Genomic DNA, 21,676 nt, shown 5'->3' on the forward strand with positions numbered 1-21,676 from the left:
GATGTGCACTTCTGCTTAGTAGCTGCCTGAACTCTCCATCATTCTGTGAGTTTTCCTGCTGTGAAATCCTGCCTGTGAGAGCTTGGTGAGGTCTAAGTGCAACAATTAAGCTTCAATCACAAAAAGCCTTCCCACATGACTTCCATCCCACATGACTCAATGCATGTTTAGAACAGTGGTGTAATGGGGTGCCAGCCTTGGGATGGAACCTCAGCCTGGAGACACCAGGGGTTCCCCATGGGCCTTCTCCTGCAGCTCTGCAGCCGGACTGCCTGGGACAGGCGCATCCACGTGTCATGAGGACAAGAGCATTCCACATCTGGAGGGCTCTACCCAGTGGGTTCCTTAAGCTGGAACAAGATCTAATGTTATTAACTCTGAAAGAGCTTCCAAAAGTCAAACCTAATTTCAACTTTCAATTTTGTTCGCTATGCCTCTTTCTTCTTTTGTTTTGTTTTGGGCAGGTGTTCTTGTGTCTGGGATTTGTGGGCTCCTGATGGGAATATTCAAAATTTTAGCAAAACTGTAGTTGTATTTTCTTTTAATATCTGAAGACACTGTTATTAATATTGAGAGTTTAAAGCCTTATAAAAATGTTTTTCTTTATGCAAACAGTACAAAATAGCTACTTATTAAATGAAGTTATATGTTAGAATATTTATTTATTTATACTTGCATAATTTGGTTTATGAGATAATACAACCTTTAAATAGTTAGTTGGTTTGTCACATTTTGTCATTAGCCAAATAATTTGGCAAATTTGCCATAAACTCCCTGACATTTTTGCTCAAAAGAGTTAGTTTTCTTCATTCTTTGCTGCCAGACAGGTCATGTATCTTTTCAGGCCTGAAGAATTTCTATCAGCTATTTAAATGCAAGGCCACAAAGAGAAAGCCAGACTCAGGCTGCAGCAGGCTGAACCGGGGTGATTCAGGACCAAAGGAGCTGCAGCACATAATTAAACAGTAACTGCACCCTGCTCCAGACTTTCTATGTGGCCATGTAAACTGGCTGCTTTTCCCATCAAAAAGGGGAAGGCACGCAGTTATCAGAGACACTGCGTGAACAAGGATGATGGAAATGGTTATCGAGTGACACTTAAAAAGTTTTTTTTTTCCTTCTACTTAGGCAGGGAATTTGACTAAAGATGGCTGCTGCCAGTTCCCTGCTGCCGAGGGAAGAGGATGCATCCCAGCTTCCCAGCTCTCGGTGCCGGCAGGAAAAGAAGGGGCAGAGCTGGGCATCGGTCTCCCCTTGGCGCTAATGGCAGCCGCCTTTGCTTTTACTCCCTGTAGCTGGGCTCAGAGCCAAGGGAATTATATACAGCCATGGCTGTGTGCTGAAAGGAGGAGGAGGAGGTAGGGTGATCTTTCCCAAGGCTTCTTGCACCTCTCTCTGATGTTGCCCTCGGCAGCAAGTTTCTCTTCACCTGTAAGACAGCTCACAGTACTTAAAAGGAGACTGGAGAGATGCTGTGAGCTCAGTTTTAGGGCAGCGAAAGAAATCTGGCAGAAAGCAGCCATATCGTTGTGTTGGCCCTTAGACAAGGAGGTGATACATCCCCACCCCATGCAGCTGAGCAGCACAAGCAGGGAAAGCCTCTGAGTTGGAGTCACCGCCTGCTTGTGGGTTTGTAACTGAGCAGGGGCTGGTTACACAGCACAAGCCCTGCTGGCAGGTTTTATGTCGTGGTGTCGGCAGCCTTACAGTGTTTTTTATACAAGGCTGTGTTGAATCTGATGGGAGAAGAAATATCCTTTAAAAAATCTATTGACATCAAGTGGGTTTTTGGATGGTTTTCAGAGAAGTACCTCAAAGGAGCAGGCTGCGTGGCTGTGAGACTTCTTAGGCACAAGTGTGATGGTGAATGAGAAAGATGCTCACAGGGACGTGCTTGTACTGATGAAGGCAGCACTGCAGCATATTCCTACTGTGAATACACGGGCAAAGAGGCAGAGGGAGGGGAATAGCCTGGAGCTGCCACAACACTGCCTGGAAACCACAAGGATGCAAAACCACTGGAGTCTTGTGGCAGGGCCTGGAAATCAGCTCTGAAGGGTTCTCAGCAGACCCTTTCTGAGGCTCTTCACAGGTGCCATTGCCCTTTTGTTTACATGGCAGTGCAGGGGTTGTGCACAGAGGAATATGCACGAGTTCATGCAACTGCCTGGGTTTAAAAAGTATTTTTTTTCTGCAGGATGTATTTGGTCATGACTATTCATTTATTTGTTTATTGGAATCTAGTGCTGAAATGAAGTCATACCAACTTTTATCTTCTATAAACCAGATGAGCAGCTTTCCCAAGAAGCTGAGTTCCTGCTTTCCCTTCAAGCCCGCCGCTGTGATGGGCTTTTGCTGGCTGGCAGGCTACTGCCTGTGCTGTGCAGGTAGCCTGGTGTCTGGTGGGGGGGCTTATGGAAAGGAATCTGGAGCCATTTCCATGTCTTTGAAGGTGTTTCTGGCTCTGGCAGTTTGCTGACAGAGAGGCCTGTTTCCCTTTATTTCTTGTGCATCTCTTCACTCAGTGGGGTTGTTTCCTGTCATAACTTGCAGGCTTGCCTTGCAGCCTTCCCACCTACCCCTTCTTTTTCTTGCCTTCACCACACAGAGCTCTCTGAGCATAAACTCTTTTCTGCCCACGTTCACGCCCTTGAAAAATAATCCTATGAGGAAGGTCAGTTTATTGTAGCAATACCCAGGGATTTAGGCAAACTCAAAACTCATATTTCATACCTTGTCCAAGGAAACACATAAGAAGGTGTAACTTTTGCCCTGAAGACCTGTAACAGTATATTCTGCTGAGCCTGGTGCATCCTCTAAAGTCATCAGGGGATGTCAGTTATAGCTTCCAGGAAGAACAGCGGATTCAAATCAATGTAATGCTGTAGGTAACTCGTCTGACTGGTGGGAATTAATTGAAAAACAGGGAGGAGCAGGAGTGGTTGCATTTGCACTGTGGGGTGACAAAGGTTTGAGCAGCTCAGTGGCTGCTGACTTGCTACATTGGACTTGTACCAGGGAGGAAAAGATCTCAGTAGTGCCTGGGACTCTACCAGCGTGAATGAGGTTGTAGGACTGGGCTTCAGAGAGCACCACTTGATCCTTGATTTAACCAAAATTCACATGAATGATTGATTTTATACCCATTTTCTTCCAAAGCCAGTGGGAATACTCGAGGATATAATCTTTTGCCAGACTAAGACTTGGAAACTAATGCATTTCTGTGTATCAGTTGATTTTTATTTTTTAATGTATCATGTGATGGGGGAGAGAATATCCTGAGGACCTTTGTTTTGTACACAGAAGTGTTTCAGCCTCTGTAGTTTAAAAGCAACAAAAAAGCCCCCAAAATTGAAACTAGAAAGCAACAGCTAAGTTTGAAAGCAAGAAAGGATTTTCTTGCTAAATAACCTCAGACTGAGCATGTTTTAACAGAAATGTTAAAGATCACCATCTGTTGAACACTGGTACTTTATTGAGATTTATCTGTTGCAGGTTTATATTTTATGCAGACAAACACACAAAAGAGCATCTTTGGTTTTTTTTGCAGAGAGTTGGATTGAACGATGTCTCAATGAAAGTGAAAACAAACGTTATTCCAGTCACACCTCTCTGGGGAATGTTTCTAACGATGAAAGTAAGTAACTTGACATTCATTTAAAGTCAGTGTGAACATGTCCAAGTGCTCATTTCCTGTTACATAAGTTGCTACATCTCAATGATATTTTTAATACTTTGTCATTTAAAGAGTCAACTCATTTGACATATTCAACAGTTTTATTAAATTTTTTCTGTAATATTTGCCTTTTTTAATAGGAAATAATACTATCTATTGGATAAAACAACCAGAAGAATTTGTCACTGAATGAAGGTTGGATGACCTCTAAAATGTGCTGTTAGTATTAGCTTAGGAGCAAAACCACCTGTTTGGCTTTTCACTTGTGAACACCATGTGGTCAAAATACAGGGAAAAAATGTCCCATTTTCCAATACTACTATATCAAAACATAAACAAAAAAATCTTTCTTTTAGGAATTAAACAATTGTGAGATTAAAAAATCATATACTAAAACATGATATTGCTTTCTTTTTAGTCAGAGAGAGGAAACGATGAATCTAGCTGATTTTAAAATAACTATTTTTTTCTTTTCTAGTGATAGTAATTTTAGATCTTGATTTTTAGCAATAGCAGGTAATCAAAACAGCTCCAAAGTAATTTAAAATAACCAAATTGTTTATTTTTAAAATTGCAAGACAATTTCTAGCTTACCATTTAGTTTTCCCTGTTCATACAATTTCTATTCTGCTTAATTTGCCTAAAGCAAAATACTCTTCATGCTAGTTTTCCTCTCAGGACTTCATCTATTCATGTTACAAGATATTAATGCAGATTGAATTCTTTAATTCAGTAACTAGTAATTTACATTTCATAAATATGAGTTTAGAAAGTATATTTTAGCTAACTTAATTGCTGAAATTCCCTTTTAATTTTTTTGCATTTTAAGAGAATTATTTATTTTGACATCATGGTAAAATGGCATGCCCTGTAGCACAGTGTTGTAATGGATCATGAAATTTGCTGTTTTGGGTCCTTACTCTTATTTGTCTAAGGATATGTTTTGAGGCAGTATTTCTGAAGGAGAAGGAAGATGTTAGTAGAAACATGGTATTTATTAATTACTCCCAAGCTAAGAACAGTGGACAAGAATCTTTAAAGATAGACAATGAAACTGGGAGATGCTTGGGGGTTTTTGTTTTTAAAAATTAAGGAATAGAAATTAATTTATCTTAAAAATATTAGAGTGAATTGTAGTGAAAATACAAACATCAGCTTATTTTGAATTTTACGAGAACCTGTGGGATATACAAAGTTCATTTCCCTCTGATGCTACTGAGAAAGTGATGGAAGAAATCTGTAATGAATGAGATGTGTGTTCAGACTCTTAATAGGGTCAGAATTCAAGATAGGTATATGTGCTTTAAATGTGAGCATGAGAAACTTCCACATAGCTGGGGCCAGTAAAAAGAGGACCTGTGTGGTTAACAAGAGCAGGTGTTTCAGACAGTGGCATTGAGAAGATGGGATGGTGGCTCATTCTGTTTTCTGGTTCTGGAATTAAGGGGCAAGCAACAATAATGAAAGGCAGTGAATTTAGAACTGATAAAACAAATACATAAATGAATTTGTTCCACTATTTGTGTGCAGAAGACATTGTCACAGCATATAATGGAAACCCAAATGAGAGGCAGAGTTGATTTTATCTAGCTTCCTTCTTAATAGCCAGTTCTTCCAGATGCTTCCTTTGCACTTATTACCAGCATTTCTGCAGTGCAGATAAGAGAATTAATCCACCTGAAAAGTCATCCTTGTTTTGAGGGGGAGGTGAGGGAGGGGAGAAGGTGAAGAGGAAGGAGTAGGAAAGCAAAATAAGCCACAGCAGCAAGACCAATAATCTGTGAAATCCAGAACATACTATAAGTTTCACCATAGAAATCATTGTCCTATGAGCTCCTTTCTAGCCCTGAAGCTCTTTCTAAGATTTTTCTAACAGTGCCTGCACACCAACCAAAAATTTCCAAACCATCGTGTAACTCTTTGTCCAGCCTCTGTCATACATTTACAAACAAAGCAGGAGGCAAAATGTTTTGAGAAAACCCACGTAACCCTATTTGAATTCTTCAGAATGGTGGTCAAATTGCTGTTGTCAGCGTAGCTCCAGTTTTCATCTGCAACAGAAGAAAGCCTCATCCGCCTTTCTCTTGACCAGTTTTTTGTCTCTATGCATGAGGTAGCTGTTGGCTGGCCTACCAGAGAAAATGTGGGTGTGGTTTTCAGTTGGGGTTTTTTTTTTTGGCCTTGGCTCCACTGAAGATTATGAGAACTTGTGCTGTGAACTGACAATGTTCTTACAGAGCATAATGTTTGCTCTTGTGACTCTTTTTTTCCTGGATGATTTTAGAGTTCACAGGGTTTTAGGACAGGAGTAATAGTTTTGCTGGTCTCCTTTTCTACAGTTGAAGTATGCTACAGAACCACACTTCAGGCCACAGAGGTCCTTTGCAATCTTCCATTCTTACCCAGAGACGTCCAGGCCTCTTGAACCTGCATTACACTGGGAAAGGAAGCGATGACTCACAGCCATGGATTCACATGATCTCTGTACTTCCTGGGGTGCTCCTTACTCTTTTGGAACATTTTATGACCTCTTCCAAACCACAACTTTTACATTCTAATACAAAAATTATCACTAAATTTTATTTCACTTTCCAGTTTTTAAAACATTTTTCCTACTGCCACTTCCACATTCCGTGTTCGTCAAAAGATTCACAGGAAAAGGGAATGGTACAACCTTGTAGGCAATAATTAAAAAACCCCAACCCCGTAACATTTTCTGTGTACTGTTCATTGAACCAGGTTATCTAAATTTAAATAGAGGTCTGGAAGAACACGAAGGCTTATGAAAGTCTCAACTTCAGTTCCATGGGGAAGGAATTGTGATGTTCCTTGATGAGGTGGAAGGGTTGCTTGTCCAAATTTTCTTGCTTATTTGGAAATGTAAATGTGTAGACAGCTTCTACGAGATAAATGAAAATATTCAGACTACTTTTTGTACTTCAAAAGTGGTGTTCAAAATCCATGTTCATACTGGCTGTAATGGACTTATCCAGCAGCTTCTTTTTTTGTTTGAACTAAACCTCTAATTCTTCCATTTAAAAAAAGTTTTTAAAAGAGCTACTTGTTTTCATTGAAATTTTCCTTGGAGAAAATTCTTTCTTTTTCAGTCATACCTACTCAGTGAGAACTATGCTCCCATGGTTCTCAGAGGGTTTTAAAAGATCCCACTGTTCTAAAAGCACGGAATACATGCTAATGAGCCTGAATCTCATTTATGGCTACATGTAAGAGACAAGGTAGCTTCATGTTATAATCTAATTTTAGCTAAGGCCAAATCACTTTTGAGAACAGTCAAAATCTGGCCTGCAGGGGCTACAGAGGAAGAGTCAATTCCTCTGAAAAATGTGGAGCTACCTGAACTAAGGGAAGGATTTTATCCATATAAAGATACTAACAGCATGTTAGCTCCTTAGTGGTTTTGAGACACATGCAGGCAGCACAGGAAAGTACAGGGCTCTCCAATTACCTCCACAGTGGAAAGAAGAACTTAGCTCCATTTTAGTTATGACAGACTAACATCAACACTTCAGAAAAAGGTGTGTCTTCGCTTTGGGTTGCTCCACTCACTGTGTTTAAGGCAGCAGGCTCAAAGCTGCTGAGCACAGCTCCTGTTGTCTTCATGTCTTGCAGCAAGAAGCAAGAAATCCCTTGAGCTGTACCTAGAATCAGAGAGCAAAAGTTAGAGGATACCATTGAGAGCTGTGGGAAAGCCACAAGGATACAAACATGCACAAGATACAAACAGGGCTCTACCTGAGAGGCTTTGAAACAGAATTTTGAAAGTAAGATGGAGCTGTTAGCAGAGAAACTTCCATGGAGTTTGGGAAGAGGAAGATTCTCTGATGTATCTAGGAACCAACAAATACTGTTTTTCTAGAACATCAATGTTCCCTGGTTTTATTATGTTTGAAGGTCCCTTCTATGCTGAGAGTTTTACTTGCAATTGTCTAAGCTATTACCTGCATTCAGTTTGGGATGAGTACCAGGTTTTCCACTTAATCAGGTACCTTGAAGACACCTTTCCTTGGGATGCTGGTAGTCCTCCTACTGGCAGAGCACACTAGATGGGTTTCTCCCTGAGGTGCTGTGTGTGAACACCTGCATCTGTGAATTAGGAACAAGATTTTTCCTTGTGACTTCAAGCCCTTTTGGATTTGTCAGAGAAGAATTGTCATGTCTCTTCTTTGACAGTGCCTCAAAGCAAGACTTCTTTTCAGTGACTTTATTTCCTTTTCCTACAAAATAGATTTGATTTAAAAAGTACTGAGTTTTTAAAGATATGAGTTCATTTTAATCTACAGTGTTGTTTTAATGTGAATTGATAAAATGACAGGCCAAAAAGTAAGAAATGCAGTTTTCTCTTGCCTCTTTCATGCTAGATGAAGTGATCTAGGATCAGACCTGAGTCAAGAGTTAAATATTCTCTGCTCGATATGGATGCCATTAGGTACCCTGCTGCCAGCTAAAATATAAAGAATAGGGATATTTATTATATTCTGCTAGTCAGTTATCTGATAAGATTGTATTGTTAAACTATACAAGGTAGAATTAAGTGCTTGTATATGTAATACTGAAAGCTTGTATTTCTAGGTCCCATCGATTCCTGTACTATGTGCAGTTCTTTCCATCTTTTTAATAGAAAAGTGAAAGTTTGGCTGACAGCTGGTCCACTGGCAGAAAACAAAGTTGCACTGTTTTCTTGTACAGAGATTTTGGGGAGACAAGCAGTAACTGTGAAAAAATTTAGCTTTGTTGAAAATCCAGTTGTTCAATGGGTAATATTCTCTGGGAAATAATGCTTAAAGAAATTTTTGGAGTTATGGTTGAAGTCCATCCTTCTCCTTCTTGGAGAAGGGGCAGTTAGTGGAGGATCCTGAAGAGTCTTGAAGAAGGATCCACAGGAAGCAAACATAGTTGAGGAGGGAGACATAAATTGCAGTTTATGACCTAATTGTTAGTTTGTGTTGTTAAAACAAATCCTTACGTGGGAGGAGCTGAGTACAGCTGGTGTGAAGTGTGTCTGAGGGCAGGTTAGGTAAAGCAGGTGCTCCTTCTTAGTGCAAGTGAAAAACAGCTGGGGGAGGAATGGAAGGGGTGCAGAGACTCTAATATTGTGTAACTTGGATATTGACTTGATGTCTGATGCCTGCCACGTATCCAGAGGGAAATTGAGTCACGTTAGCACAGGTGGAAGCCATCCCATGCCACGTCCTTGCTCGTGCGGGGCGGCAGCCACGGCCGCTCGGCATTCAGGCCCCGTGTGCCCGGGTTTGCTGCACGCCGACCGCCTGTTTAGGAAAAAACAAATGAAACCCACAATTTAAAAGTGATTTGAGATGTGTATGTTGGTCCTGTGCGCTGAATAAAGGCGGGCCCTGAAAGGCAGGGAGGGAGTGTGCGGCCCAATAATTAGGGGCCCATTGTCATGCAGATGCAGAAGGGGGGCTGCGCTGGGGGTCCGTGGGGAGCTGCGGAATGGATTTGCCGACGCTCAGGGCAGCGGCCGCAGGATGGAGGATGCTCGGTTAGCACAGCTTCCCGTGAGGGATGCAGGAGATCCTGGGCGACGAGGGCTGCAGACTGAGCCTTGCTAGGTGGGGTGTTGTTCATGTGCGTGGGTTCCCGGGACAGCACAAAAAGGCCTCCCAAGAGGGTCTGATGTTCAGAGGAGATAGCCCGGCTCCCGTAAGATCCAGCATCCTAAAGCCTCGCTTAAATAACTCCTAAAAGTTAATGACATGAAAACTTGCAGCGTGGTGTACAGGTTTACCTCACTGTTTAGGTATCAAAGCCATCCATGTCGAATGGCTTCATCGAGGAAAAAGTTGTTAAAATCTCAAAATGTGTTTGATACAGCAGTGTTTGCCAAAGAATACCCTTTTGGAGCTGCTGATTGTGCTCCACTCAGCTTTCACCAAGGAATGTTTCATACGTTTAACAAAACACAATTTAATTGGAATTATTCTATGCATATTCCTAAATTGTTTCAAAAGAACAAATGCAAAGTAGGAAGAATCCAATATCTGAAGTTTAATTTTAATTATCTTTTTCTTTATTCATCTTTTATCCAAGTTTTTGGAAAGTCAGCAAATCAGAGTTGCCTCGGAAGCTGTTAATGGGGAATATTATCAGAGAAATCACACAGAAAGAAATAAAGTGTATTACAGAATATACACTTCTCATTCAGAATTAATCTCTGTAAATTTATAAACATCTAGTATATACCTTATGTTAGGATCAAATAATGGGTGTACCCCATTATTTTAAATGCCTTATCTAATATAAAACTTGGGTAATGCAACAGTTCCCTTGGAATGAGTGAAACTGTTTGCATGTTCTGACATGCTGCTAGAGATCTAAGAGTTACTTTTTTTTCATATAAATTTTATCTTTTTCAATGTCACTATTACTAGGCATCACTCTGCTCCTGCTATGAGTGATACTTGCATGGTTTATTGCCTTAAGCAGTATCTACAGATGGTAGTTTAGGAAACATCATTATTTACATTTCCAAAATTCAGCCAATATCTTGAGAAAGTTTTGGCACTTGAGAACATTTTAGATTTTTAAAAATTATTTGAATTATTTTTTTAAAAAATTCTTACCATTCAAAACTTCTTTTTAAAAAAATGGTTCATGAATTCCTGAGAAATTCCTGATGAAATTACATAGCATTTTTTTGTTTGTTTCTTAACAGATGAGGAAAAAGAAAATAATAGAGCATCAAAACCGCATTCAACTCCAGCTACACTGCAATGGTAAGATGCCTTTTAAAAAAATCAAGAAAATCTATTAGTGTTTTTAATGATGCATTTTCCAGATGAAGAGAATAGAGCTCTTGGCCATCTTAGACAGTTCTAGAGATACTTTCACTGTAAGTGTTTAATGTGCCTGTTAGTAACCTGTACAGCATTTCTCAACAAATGTCTTACAGGATTTCTTTGAACAGAGGAAACCTCTGATAAAGTTTAGATTATCTACTTGGCACAGATATTTGCCACCTTGCCAGCTGATTATTTGTGGTTTGTCATCATTGTTACATTCATTACAAAAAGAAAACTAGTACTGAGAATCTTTTTCGAGACTCACATTTGTTTCAGTGTCTGATGAAGCCCACCCTTACTGACTGTTTTACTGACATGAGATCTCTGTAATTTAATGTAGAAGACAACAAAAGGAAAGAGTTTGAGGTTTGATTAATTTGTCAAAATCCCCTTGCAAAGTCAGTGAGGAGAAAAAAAGGAAGGGTAATTAGGAAGAGAGAGAGGATAATTTGTGAGTTAGTCTACAGTGCTATAAAAAATAAACAAGCGCTGTTCCCAGTGATTTGCAGATGTATTTTAGTCTGCATGTTCTGTAATGTGTGCCTGTAATTCTGACATCCCTTGCTAGAGGTCATCTCTTAGACCTTTTTTGACTTTTGCCTTAATTTAGGTTTTCAACTCTTGTTTAAGTTTCTTAATGTTGTAAGTGATCAAGTATCTTTTGGGAGGTTCCATGTATCTGGAGAACAGAGCTCTGTTACAGAGAAGCCTCTGAGCATGCTTATCTGAAATCCCACAGTCCTCAGCTTGTTTTAAGCCTTTTTAAAGAAAGGCCTTTACCTAAAAGTACCTGAAGTACTTCTCATAGTTTTCTGGATGAAAAGACAAGATTATTGGTAAAAAATGTGGGGTTTTTAAAGCAAAATGTTAGCAAAGTTCTTTCTCTGCTTCTGTCAGTCTCTTGGGAGATTTCACTGAAAAAGCCAGCAAAGAATAATTCATTCAGTGTATTTTACTCTGTTTTCCTTCCTGTTAAATTACATGATTCTGTGAATCACGTAATGATTATGAATGCATAAAGATGATTTGGATTATTTATTCTATATTTTCTTTTTAAAGTTGATTGGTGAGGTTTTTAGACCAAAAAACCTCGAGACCTGTGGGTTGATTTTGAATAGGTTGCTGCCAGTATTCAGAAACTTACAGACACTTTCCATGTAAACAATGAGATGGACAAATATAAATAAAGCCATGTAGTTTGGAGCTATTGTTTCTTTGTACCTATTTGTATCACAGAAGTCCTGTTTTTCAGAAGTTCAAGAAAAGTGAATGACTTTTCTTTAACAGACTCTCAGGAAAGGAAGTGGCTACAGACAGAAAATTTATAATAATGAAATGTCATACTGGTATTTTTTTTCGTTATTCACTCCCACAACTTCAACACAGTTCAAAAAGGATACTAAAGAACTATCTAGCTAAAATAAAGCAGCAAGCAGGTCTTACCAGTCTCAGATTCAGAGCAGTGTTTATTTTGCAGTGAAGTCAGTTAAGAGTCTTTTCCACAGGAGCAAATAATGTGGTAGCCAAGAAGCCAGCATTAACTAGAACATCCAGTGATACTGTTCCCAACAGAAAACAGGCAAATACTGTCAACAGTCTTTTGCCAAATACTCTCAAGCTTCGTCAGTCAAAAAGGTTACTAAATCCTTAAACTCCTGGGATATTGAGCCCCGCTGGAATGTACTGTGCACACTAATGCTTATTCAGCAGTGTTTGCAGTAGAATCATAGAATTTTGGTTCTGAAAAGGCTGCTTACAGCTTCTTCCTTTCTGTCTTGGTAGTGTACTGGCTTTACTACCTGTCTGTGGTATTATGTTTCTTACATGTTGAGGTAGGTCAAATATTCTCCCCTTTGAGTCTTCTGGAGCATCTGCAATTTCCTCCGTTCATTTTCCACCCAAAATTCCATGAGGTAACAGAAAGCAAGTAAGTTTCCATGTTTAAAATCTTTAGCTGCTGTCAAACTGAATTATACAATTGGCTGATTTATTAACAGGCATGTAGGTAAAAAGTTTCCCAGCTTACTAGCCATACCCACAGAACAGTTTTCTGGTAGTTTCCATATGCTTTTCAACATATGTACTGCAGCTTTGAATTGGTATTTCCTGGAGAAATTGATATACTAAGTAAAATGAGAAGCTCAAAAGTTGTGGTCAAACTGCTAAAGTAGCAAGCTCATTTTGTGTGAAGATGAGCAGTTTCCACTGTTTGGGAAGTCAGACACATTAGCATCAGGTTATTTGTACTGCAGTAGCACCCAGCAACCCGTGGGTTGGTAAACTGCTGTGATCAGCACTGTAGAAGTGCTGCACAGAGTACTTCCTGAAGGGTTAGCTTTCCATGTTGGACAGTTTTGCCTGCTCAGGTGTGGTGGTCAAACCTCAGCCAACAAGTAAATACCACACCAGCTGCTCGCTCACTTCTTCCCCTTCCCTGCTCCCAGTGGGATGGGAAGGAGAGTTGGAAAAAGGTAAAACCCGTGGGCTGAGATAAGGACAGATGAATAATTAAAGTAAAATAAGATGATGATGATGATAATAATAATAATAATAATAATAATAATAATAATAATAGTGTTAATTAAAAGGAAAAAGAGTAACAAACCCCAAGAAAAAACAAGCAATGCACAGTGCAGTTGCACACCACCTGCTGACCAAGGCCCAGCCCATCCCTGAGCAGTGATCAGCACCTCACAGCCAACTCCCCCCAGATTATGTGCTGAGTATGATGTTCCATGGTATGGAGTATTCCTTTGGCCTGTTCAGGGCAGCTGTCCTGGTTGTGGGCACCCCCAGCTTCTTGTGCTCCTCTCTGGCACAGTGTGGGAGACTGGAGAGTCCTTGACTTGGGGTAAGCACAACTTAGCAACACCTAAAACATCAGTGTGTTATCAACATTACTCACATACTAAACCCAAAACACAGCGCAGTGCCAGCCAATAGGAAAAAAAATAACCTTTCTCAGCCAAAAGCAGAACATCAGGCGTCACAACAAGTATTTGCACACACAGGGAAGACTAAAAAATGTATCTGAATATTCCTTGGGCAAGCATGTGTCCTGTCTTCTAACAACAATCTCTGGGCTGGATTCTAGAGGTGGAAGTGATGGGGTAAATTATTGAGCAGTTTTCAGGATACAGTACCAAACTGCCCTTGTTCTGGCAAATGGACACTTCACAATTGTCTGCAGCATCTGGTGTCTGCCAAATTAAAACTGGTCATGTTTGTACTGGTAGATGCTACTACCATTTAGAGCTAGTGAAGGCAATGGAGTGTTGGAAAACAGAAACTGAGGAAATGTCAGTTGCAATGAAAAAGGAGAGGAAGAAAGCATAGCAAAGACATAAGGGAAATATGTACTTTTTTTTGCATGGTTCATATTGCCATCAACTTTATTAGTTATTCCTTTTCTGGCATCTTGCTGAAAAGGGCAAATTATATCAATCCCATGGGGAGCTATCCTTAATGTTTGTGCCTCTTCAAAGGTGAAATATGTTGAACATTTTAAATGTGGAAGATGAAGAACAGCTGAAGAAGCCAAGAATCGTGTCTGGATGACTGTCAGCCTGGCTAAATAGCCTTTTCCTGGAAACAGGAATGATGCTTTTGTTTTGTTTCATTGATGACACAAAATGAAGTGAAAGGCCTGGTAAATGTAGCATTACTGCCAAATACATCATAATTGAGGAAACTGCCAAATACATCATAATTTGGGAAGCTACATGAGCTTGAATTTAACTGTTAAGGCATGAATATAGCAATACCTAATATTCTGTGCTTATCCCATGATCCTGTGCTCGTTATCATCGTAAAGCTATAGCTTGGCTCTGAAATGCACGTGTTTATTTCAGGGGTGAACTGGTTGACCAAGGTGTAAGTGTGAAACTTTTTTTCACTTCATTTTGGTGTGTGTGTTTACTTCCCCAAACACAGAATTATTCAAAGTACAGATAACCTAATCCCACGCAGCTTGGTGGCTTCCAGTGTAGGTACTCTGAATAATAACAGTACTGTGAAGCAAAAGTCAACAAAACTATTCTATTTTCTGCAACATTTATAAAAAGAATTTAAAAAGAGGAAGGTAAAGCATAGCTAGGGAATGGATTCTCCCCAGATTCGTGCTTTCTTATACAATGTTCAATCAAAATTAATGTGTTCCAGAATCTTCTGTGTGATTAACAGTGGTTAACATCATGGTTGTTCTGTAGTGTTGATATAAAAATAAATCTTTAACAACACTACAGACATGACTCTGATATAGAATAATCTCATTTAATCTAGAGCTATGTAAGTGTATATGGAGGGAAGCAGTAACAGGGACAGATAAACTCTCATTCCTGTGGAAGGATTAGGGACTTTATTCCTATACTGTAGTGGTACAAAAGGTCTCATTGTGAACTACTGGATTTCACAGGGCTTTATTATAACATTTAAAATGTTTATATATATATTTATATATACTTATATTTTGTAACTGGTAATGAATTGTTAGGTTGAATATTGCATTCATTATTTTTCTACAATACTCTAGAATGCAGCTGGATTCAAAATATGATAAAGTTGTTAAATAAAAGACAGGAAAATAAAAGAAGTGGAGCAAGATGGGATTTTGATCATTAAAAAAAAGTTCAGGTATAATGGGGCATTGTTCAGTGTCAGACTAATGACTCTCTGTGAAAGAGAGGAGAAAAAGAGAAAAATTCATCAGATATGAAGAGAAATAATTAACTGCTTTTCTTTCTGTCCTGTCTTGGTCACGGAAGCTGACATTCCAATTAGCAGCTATAGTATACAAACGAACTCTCCAGGTTTTGAAAGGAGGTTTTGTTAGAGCACTATGAAATTGAGGAAAGATGCCATGATGATATTTCTGTAGAAACCAGGGAAGAATAGATGTTGCCCATACAAACTGATTCCATTCATCTAGCCGGATATCTTATTAAAATAGTTTGCAGTCACAAATGATCACGATAACTGAAATGGAAGGTAGGTAGGGCCTGAAAAAGGCAATGAGGGAGAGAAACTAGATATTTGGAAGGTGTTCTACAGTCATCAAATGGCAGGGGATTATATGCTGTAAAACTGCAAGCTTTTTGATTATTATTTTGATAATAATTATTTTGGTTATTATTATTTGCTGTAAAACTGCAAGTATTTATTTTTTAATACAATTAAGAGGAAGTTGCACCTAACTTCTTCCCTTACCCAGCAAGGCAGACAAGCACACATGTAACTGTAGTTGACTATGACTGACACCATCAACGACAAGATTAATTATGGTTTAATGTCAAGTGTGTATGTAAATATCTCCTGAACATTTTTGGGTCAGCAATCATAAAAATGGCATTTCAAAGGAACGTTTCTTCTAATCTTTAGATTTATCATTAGACCAGCTTAAAGCTTTAAAGATAAAGCATATGCCTACTCATACATTTGACATATAATTTAAAATTTTATAGTTGTATATTTGCATGTATAAACAAATGATGATTGTTTCTAAAAGGTAGAAGAGGATGTTATTTCACTGGGTTTTTTTCAGCATTGTATTCAGATTGTGGTTTCTTTTTGTTTTTTCACTTTGCCCATGAACAATAGCAAGAAAATATTACACAATAAGATTTTGTGGACACTCCTGTGTATTTGCAAATTACTTGCTTTAGCCACACCTGCTTCCTCAAGGTAAGCAATTTTGCAGCAGGACAGGAGTGAAAAGAGTGTGATGAACCAAAGGTGATGTGTTCTGTAAAGAAGGAGAGCATGCTTCCCCTTAGTGAATATTTACTGTTTCATAGTTGGACATATATTTGTTTACTGCAGGATGCTTTCAGGGTATAACAGATTGCTGAGAACTCAGAGCCTATGGTTTTTGATAGCAAGTATGAACCAAGTGAAGCAAGCAAGTATTATGGGAGTGAATTGGAAGGAGCACTTAGGAACAGAGCAGAGAAAATTTAGTAGGCAAGTGGAAGTCAGCATGTTTGGCCTTAAAACGTGAAGCTTTGTATACTGTTTACCATACAGGACATCCAACATACTTGCAGTTCTCTCTGTTTGATATTTGCTTTTTAAGGCTGGAGGAGAACTATGAGATTGCAGAAGGTGTTTGCATTCCTCGAAGTGCTCTCTACATGCATTACTTGGACTTCTGTGAGAAAAATGACACACAACCTGTTAATGCTGCCAGCTTTGGGAAGGTAAGTCTAAACTGCAGTATGACACCTTAAAATCTCACCTGGTTCAGGTGAATTTGTATTATTGAAAAGAATTAAATCTTCTTATACTGTTAGAGACAAAGGTATATGAATGAAATCTCTTGTGTATTCAAGTTATTGGACAAAGGCTAAGATTTTAAATATTTTGATGGTTGGAATAATTTCTAACCATGGATAGGCTCCAGAGAATGTCAGTTTCCAGCCAAGCTGACAGTGACATGGTACACAGTATTGGCAGTTAAAGCTGGATTGGAAGTGGAATACAAGCCAGTGTAAACACATCTGCATTATGACCTGCACTGCTTAAACAAATGTGTAATTTTTAAAAACAGAAGGGTAAAATTGAATTCTAGAGCTAGTCTGTGCCGTTCTTGCAAGCATGATATGGACATCTCTGAGTTAATGATATCAAATGATGTGGCAAATTCACATGGTGGAGTACAATGCCTCCAGATATGAAAGTCCAGAAAGCATCTAGCTGCTTTTGTGAGCACTGCAGGTACAGGGTGCCCAGTTATCCAAGTTATCTTTTCACTGATTCCTTGTGCTTCCCTTTCTAATCCTGCTGTAGTAGGAGCCACTGAGGTTAACTCCAGCTTCACAGTGGAGATGCACTCTTAGCACAGACACAGCTGTGCATCATCTGGTGTGAGCAGTAAAGCTCTTATGCTCCACACCAACAGCAGATGTTAATAGCTGGCTAGAAGGTTACATAAAGTTTGTATTTTGGATTTACTGGTCAGGTGATATTTTCTTCTCAGTGAAAAACAGGATGATATTTAAAACTGAAATTCTACTGTAAACTGTGTCACAAGCCTTTAAAACTTGTCAGTTGTGGAAAAAAACCCCAAAGTGTACAGTTTGTCACTGCTTTTGAAATGCTTGCAAGCATGAATCTGAAGCCAATTGTCCCGCAAGCTGTTCTCTTTTAGTGTTTGCAACATTTGTTCTATAGAAGTGCTGGGTATTCAAAGACGGAAAAATGCTTCTAGGGTAAGTGCCTGTGTAAAGAGTAGGTGAAGAATATATTTAATGAGGTGACATTTTCTATAGTGCATCTTTAGGCAGGCAGCTTGGCAAGGAAAGTAAAGTGTACCATGTTGTAACATTATTATGTTTGTTGTGTCTTGAAGACCTGCACGGCTCAGTAGATTCTGTGTCAGGTTTCTGTTTAAATACACTGCAAAAGTGTGAGTGAAGTTGTTCATTGTACATATTATTGCTACCAAGTGGTAAGTATAGTGGCAACATGTAATTTAGGAACAGTGAAAATAAGAAACAGATTTCATGCAGGCTCACGTATTTGGAACATGGCTCAAACTTACACAATGCTACTTCTGCTGCTGCTAAAAACTTCTGTATATTGTAGAGAGTAAATATTCCAGAATTATTCCATCAGAACATAAATTTACCAGGGATTCTACCATTTATCAGTATGTGGCAGTTTTGTTACACTGTTTAATACTTCATCCCCCTTCTCTCCTGCCTCTCATACATAGACCTGCTCATTGGTAGGAATCTCTTGACCTAGCAGGACAGGTACTATGACTTCCACCCAAAAATCGTGGCATTCCAATATGTTTTTCATGTGCTGTGATCCAAGTGTTTTCCTCTTGGTTGCAATAGAGTTCTGAAGCAGTGAGGCATGAAATTTTTACCTTTTTGTGGAGAGGAAGGAAGCCCTACATCACGGTACTGTTTCACACTAGTACTTTGGGTGGCCATTACTTTTGCCTCTGGGAACTGGCACTTCTGCACTGGTATGTCCAGGAACTTCTGACAACAGTGGGGCAAATATTGACATGAAATCAGCTTCTCCATCTGCAGAACCTGAGCAGACCCCACTGATCCTTTCCAGCCTGTTACTGCTAACAAAATGTACTGCACAGGCATGAAGATCTGCAAGGCACATCTCCATTCTCTCAACAGCTTGCAGCCAGCTTCTCCTTTGGAGCAGGTACATGGCTGTAGTTTTAGCCAACGTTTGTTATTATGTGACTTACATACCATATTGGCAAGGTGAGCTGCATAAATGTCTTGGAGGCAGTTGAAGCAGTGCAGTGAAATAGGTGCTATTTAAGGAATTCTGAACTTAGCTTCTGAAACAGAAACCCTGGACATGTTTGTCTTCATTGGGAAACATCAGGAGCCTTGCAGCTGTCATCTCCTCCAGAGAAAGGAGGTAGTTGTTCTGTGAAATAGTAGACAGTTCACCTTTCAGTAGACCACACTGAATTTATAATTCATCTCTGAACTTCAGCTCTGTGGGCAATGTTAAATATTCAGGCTTTTTCTTTAACAGACTGGTAGTTTTTAGATCGATGTGGAGTTCAGCACATTAAAACAAACTGTAAGAAGTAACAGTGTTTCCTATTAAATTTCTAGGACAAGGACTGAACATCAGACAGTTGGTAATATTGCATTAATGAAACCAAAATTGGTCTGGGGAGTAGAGAGATTAACAGAGAGACAGTAATACAGACTGTTTTCATAGGAAGCCAAGCTAATAGCAATTAAAGGAACAAGAAGAGCAAAGAAGAGAAATACTGTATAAATAAACAGCTCTTAAAAAGCAGCCTGTACTCTTAAGCCACATAAAGTATACATAAAATTAGGAATACTCTAGCATGGCTATTAATTGATATATTCTCATATGACAAAGGGAGCTGTAACTTTGTTAGTCAAGATTTTCGTGTTTCACTCACTCATTTAGCATGCAAAAATGCCAGTTTTATCTATATTAGCATTTGCCAATATGCTGTGCTACCTAGCCTGTCATTACAGTACTTTTTATTGTCTGCAAAAGACAGGACCCAGCATTCTTTTATATACCTTAACTAAATAGTAATTAGGGAGGGCCCTGTGAATTTGCTGGTTACAGCTCAGCATTAAGTGGAGAGTTCAGTGTTAAACTCCTCCTCTTACTGTAGACAGCCAAGCATTTTATATTTTGATTTCATGCAAAAGTGAGGCAGAATAAGTGAAAATATTCCATGGAAGCAGTGAGAAGACAGGGAGGTACAGTGGGGCAGGGCAGGTGTGTCACAGAGTTATTAACAATCAAATGTTGCATATGAGAACAAGCTCTCTCACAGTGGACGTGTTTAGACTGTGAATTAGCCTTCAGGCAGAAGGAGTGAAAGCCCTGTTGCTGAGGTCACTTAAAAAGGACGGCAGCCTTGTGCCCCTCAGCCCTGTGCTGCAAATGCCTTGGGCTCTGCTCCGGGACCTTGGGGATTTGGAGAGCAGTTTAAGGTGTTTCCAGCTGCAAGTTCTGCCACTGCCTGCTGCAGGGAAGGTTGTGCAGATGTAACTTTGTTTTGGGTTTTACCTGAGCAACATGTTGACATAAAACGCTGGTGATAATTAACATACTGAGCAAAGAATTATGGTGGATGATGACTCTCACTTCTCATTCTTACGGGGTTTCATTGCAAAAACGAAATCATTCTGGATAAGGGCCTTCACCGAATCAAGTAAAAAGCAGGAGTGTTTTGAGCATTTCCAAAGCCCTCAGTAGCTATTGTGGGGGGTGGGAGGGTGCCATAAGGCTCTCCTGGCTCTACCATTCTGCCCAGCTGTTAGCTGGGTTGGCAAGTCTTTGAGCTTCTCTTTCACTTTTATTTCCAACACTGATTTTTGTTCTTGTTTCTTTTGTGACCCTGTATGTACACTGCTTTCTTAGTCAAGACCCTCGAAGATGTAATCTTCCTCAACTGCACCGATCTCTCCCATCCTCCGTGTCCTCAGTTCACTGCTTTAAATTTACTGTGCCCTGCTAATTCCCCTGCCGGGCCCTGCCATATCCCTCCCCCAGAACAGAAGGACTGACTCGTGGTGAAACCACTTTGCATCCTCACGAAGCTGAGCTCTTCCCAACTCCCATGTGCCCCCTGGAGGATAAATACTTTCCTCGTCTGGTTCGGTGTTGGGTTGTTTGTTGGTTTTTTTTTTTTTTTTACCTTTGGGGCTTTCCTGCCATGTCTTTTGAGAAGCAATAATAAATTAATGTTTGAAAAGGAAAACGGAGGTTGCTGGCGCTTCTCAGGGTGGTTCTTCCCCAATCTGAGGTCCTTTTACATCATTTTGGCATCTTAAAGAGGCTTAACATGGATGCACGCTCACACAAATTTTGTTGCTTTGTGACTGGCTTTGCTGTAAACGAAAATTACATTCCAATTAATGCATTTCATTAGATAAAAGGCAAAGTCCACAATAGACTTGTAATATTGCTTAGGAAAGAACCCTTTTCCCCCAATAGTTTACTTTGCTCCAGGGAGGTACAAGCTGTACCAGCCAGATTCCTTTTTCATCACAATGTACTGTCTCTATGCCCAGAAGTTTTGCTGGCAGGACTGCCCCTCCAAGCATGACTAGGATAAATAGGATTTACAGTTTCTTGCTGTCATACTGTATGATTTTAATGTTTGAAAAGGACCGACAAGACCTTTACTAAAACCTCATTGATAATGACATTGTGATGTGATTGCATTCTGGTTTGTCTTTGTATTGAAATGCACCTATCAGGAAATTGCCTGCTGTTGTTCATAAGGAGATACTTCTCCTGAAGATGTGGTTTTTTATTTCTTTACTCTCAATTTGCTCTTAAGTAGCCTCAATAGTAAGTGGTATAGCAAAGCCATATTTACTCTTAGTGCTCTCTTCTGATAGATTAAAACAGCATTTGCTTTATTATGAGCAATTTCTACAACACTGAATACAAAAACAGAACTGGGGAAAAAATCAATGTAAATCCGAGGATGTGGTTTCTCTTATTGCATTGAATCAGTCTGTCAGTGCTATCTGAGCAGTCCTCGCTTTTCCTTCATCCCTTTTTAACAGCTAGGGTTCCTGACTGAAGGACACTTAACACCAGTATGAGTTTTCTTCCCAATTCAGAACCTTCTAGGCCAAGCTCCCCTGATGAGACCATAATAACACAAGTACTGCAGAAGCAGTCATGC

At 39.5% G+C, this 21,676-nt stretch overlaps 1 protein-coding gene across 3 annotated transcripts in view; it reads left to right on the forward strand.

Annotated features, from left to right (window-relative positions):
- The window catches only part of RFX4 (regulatory factor X4), an 87,713-nt gene that overhangs the window by 16,109 nt on the left and 49,928 nt on the right, over nucleotides 1-21,676 (forward strand). For 2 of the 3 annotated variants that reach the window (XM_048300909.1, XM_048300908.1), the window contains exons 2-4: nucleotides 3,551-3,637; nucleotides 10,374-10,434; nucleotides 16,571-16,694. In XM_048300909.1, coding sequence (XP_048156866.1) covers nucleotides 3,551-3,637; nucleotides 10,374-10,434; nucleotides 16,571-16,694 — 272 coding nt within the window. Of the gene's footprint in view, nucleotides 1-3,550; nucleotides 3,638-10,373; nucleotides 10,435-16,541; nucleotides 16,695-21,676 lie in introns of those variants that run through there. The other variant, XM_048300910.1, reaches the window with a different exon arrangement.

Source organism: Corvus hawaiiensis, chromosome 4, assembly GCF_020740725.1.
Source record: "Corvus hawaiiensis isolate bCorHaw1 chromosome 4, bCorHaw1.pri.cur, whole genome shotgun sequence".
NCBI lineage: Eukaryota > Metazoa > Chordata > Aves > Passeriformes > Corvidae > Corvus > Corvus hawaiiensis.